General features: G+C 20.1%; 1 protein-coding gene across 1 annotated transcript; it reads right to left on the bottom strand.

Moving 5' to 3' along the window:
• Positions 1-1024: 1024 nt before the first annotated feature.
• Positions 1025-2225, bottom strand: PGO_002370 (Plasmodium exported protein, unknown function; the record flags this gene model as incomplete). The annotated part of the gene is made up of 2 exons (XM_028691117.1): positions 1025-2017; positions 2139-2225. The coding sequence occupies 2 exons, from the start codon at positions 2223-2225 to the stop codon at positions 1025-1027; spliced, it is 1080 nt and encodes a 359-aa protein (XP_028546918.1).
• Positions 2226-3281: the final 1056 nt, after the last annotated feature.

Below are 3281 nucleotides of genomic sequence, written 5' to 3' on the forward strand. Positions count from 1 at the left end.
TAATTAATATTATTATTGAATTTTATACATAATATTTATATAGAATATATTAATACATTATAAATGGATAATAACAACATAATTATTATTAAAAAAACAAAAATAATTAAATTATATATTGTAACATGTTTTTTTATAAATAGAAGAATTATGAACATTGACATATTCACACTAAATTAAAATGTAGATACCATTTTCTTAAAAGATTAATACAAATAGAAATATAATATCATAATAAATAAGATGAATTTCTAAAAGTTATATTTAATAAAAACACTCTTACGCAATTAATTATTCTAATTACAAATATGTATAGTCTATAATATATTTTCTACAAAAAATTGAAAATGATTAAAGATAATAATGCATATCAGACATTATAGATAACAGTAATTATATATTAAATTTTTTATGATATAAAATTAATAAACATTAATACGCATAATAATGTATAGAAATATGTGTTTTTTTTATGCTAAAAATTTAATATAATTCATCAATTATATTCAAAAGTAAAAATTATTGATAGCAAATTACTAAACGTATTTTAAACAAAATTAAGGAAAATAGACTTAGGTATGCAATTTAATGTTATTAAATATAAAAATACAAAAAAAATACTATATAATAACAAATATAACGACTTCTAATATATATGTACTATTCAAAGTAAGATGCTTTTATTCGGAATAAAGCACGCATATTATTTATGTAAATGAGCCAATCTAGTTTAGATATAATTATTAATAACACAAAAAAATGTATTGTATTTAATAAGTTACAATTTTAAGCGTGTACACACCATTAAAATATTTAACATCCAAAAATAAAGGTGATAACATTTCTTATCTATAATGTATTAGACAACTGTTATTTTTTTTAATATTTTAATATTTTTTTTTAGGAAATATTTATGATATAAATCATTTAATTACAAGAAAAATAATAAAACACATGTAAAAAGATATACAATTACATAAAAAATTTTAATATAATTTCTACAAGAATAATAATATTCACTTTATTATATGTATCTCTTTGTGCTTTTTAATCTTTTATATTTTACAACTTTTATGATAATATAAATAACTGCTGCTAAATAAATAGCAAGTATTGCAACGAATGGTATAGCATATAAATTGTCAATAGAACTCATACTCGAAATCCCATTAGAACCAAATCTTGGAAGTGCTCCAAAAAATATATAAATTATTGCTCCGACTAAAACAATACCGGGAAATAAAAAACCACATACGCACTTCATTCTAAAAGAGCTTCTTTTTGAATTTTTATTCATAATATTATCGTGTTCTTTATGCTTATATAATTTTTCAAGGTGACTAAATATTTTTTTTTCAAAGTAATTATCAATACATTTTAATTTTTTATATTTTGTTGTTGCTTCATTTAAGCCTTTTTTATCACAAAGAAGGCTACTTTTTGCATATTTTTCTATTTCCTTATTTGTTGTTATATTTTTTGAGTTATTTTTTAACGTTATTTCTTCCTTATTACATGATAAAGATACATTTAAGTTTTTGTTATGATGAGAATTTCCATTTTTACTACATCGTTCATCTTTTATATTTAGTGGATTATTTCCTTCCTCATTTTTTAACCCCATATTTTCCTTATTATAAGATAATGTTCCTTTTAATCCTCTGTTATTATGAGGATTGTCATTTGTTCTACATCCATCAACTTTTTTATTTAATGGCATATATTCTGCCTCATTCATGAACTTCATATTTCCATTATGGTAAGATAGAAATGCTTTTAATCCATTGTTATTAAGAGGAATACCATTTTTTCTACACACTTCATTTGTTTTATTCATTGGTATATTTTCTGATTTATTTTTTAAGTTTGTATGTTCCTTCTGAAGTGATAGAGGTTCTCTTAAGTCTTTATTTTCACGTTTTTTTGGAAAATCATTTTTTGCTAATGATCGTTCATTTCGTATATATAACATTTTTCTATTATTGCATGTATTATCCAATGATGTCTCAAATGTACTCTGAATAAATAAAATATAATATTATTATTCATAAAATAAGTTCAGATGAAACATATAGAGATTTTAAATATAAGCCATATCATAAATAAATATTCGAATATTATTACATATTATTTGGTACACTTTTGTTAAGATATAGACATGGCCATGTTAGTAGAATAAATATTAGAATTCTTGTAAAAATTACAGTCTCCTTATTTCCTTCCATGTTGAAATTACTTAATAGAACCATGATAAAAAAGACTTAAAAAAACTAATTTTCTAGACAAGAGTAAAAAGAGAAAATTACAATATAATTTATGCGTGTATTTCATGCATAATATTATATTTAAAAATAGTTCTAATGGTATCAATATTGATAAATTAAAAAATTTATATATTCACTTTAAAATATAACAGTAATATGCATTAAATAAATTTTTATACATGTTAATTTTAAATAAGATATTTTTAATATGATTCACTGATCTAAATTCACAGACTATAATAGTTTCAAATAAAAAATAAAACTAGAAGAACAATTTACATGTTAAAATATATATGCAAAAAAATATTAAGTATAATTATATATATTTTTTAAACCACTTATTGATTATTATTTACAGTATAATGACAAACAATACTAATTTATGGATACTTATATAAATGTATATATTTCATCCATAATAACTTCATGTTGTTACACTGCTTTATAAATATTAACCAATAAAAGTCACAATATTCATTGCAATTAATTTCAAAAATGATAGGCGAAAATAATCATAAATACATCTAAATAAATATATTTGGATTAATTATATATTTCACATATATAAATTACAAAAATTAGAAAATTATAACTGCTCTCATATATAATTTTACTATAGCTTATTGATCTATTTATTTATGAACACATAAAAAGTAGACAACACTCCTCAATTGTCTAAATCAATGAAACAAATTATAACAACGATAACGAATTATTTAATATATACATTATAAAATTTTAAGGATAGAGATCCCTAAAAGATTTGAATAATATTCTTACTTTTAAAACATTTTATATTAATGCTTCATAATTTAAGGTTCTTCCTTTAATGCTAATTGTTTTTATCTTAGTTTTAGCCTCTATAATAGGAAGCTTATGATCTATTCTTGAGATTTATGTTTGTGCTTTTTTTTTTTTTTTTTTGTATTTGTTTTTCTTTTTTGAAATATATTTTTATTATAGCGTTGGATGTTTGGATTTTATTTTCTGCTTTCTATATTAGATATTTTAAATTTT

The sequence above is a fragment of the Plasmodium gonderi genome (assembly GCF_002157705.1).
Source record: "Plasmodium gonderi DNA, contig: Pgo-contig_251, whole genome shotgun sequence".
NCBI lineage: Eukaryota > Apicomplexa > Aconoidasida > Haemosporida > Plasmodiidae > Plasmodium > Plasmodium gonderi.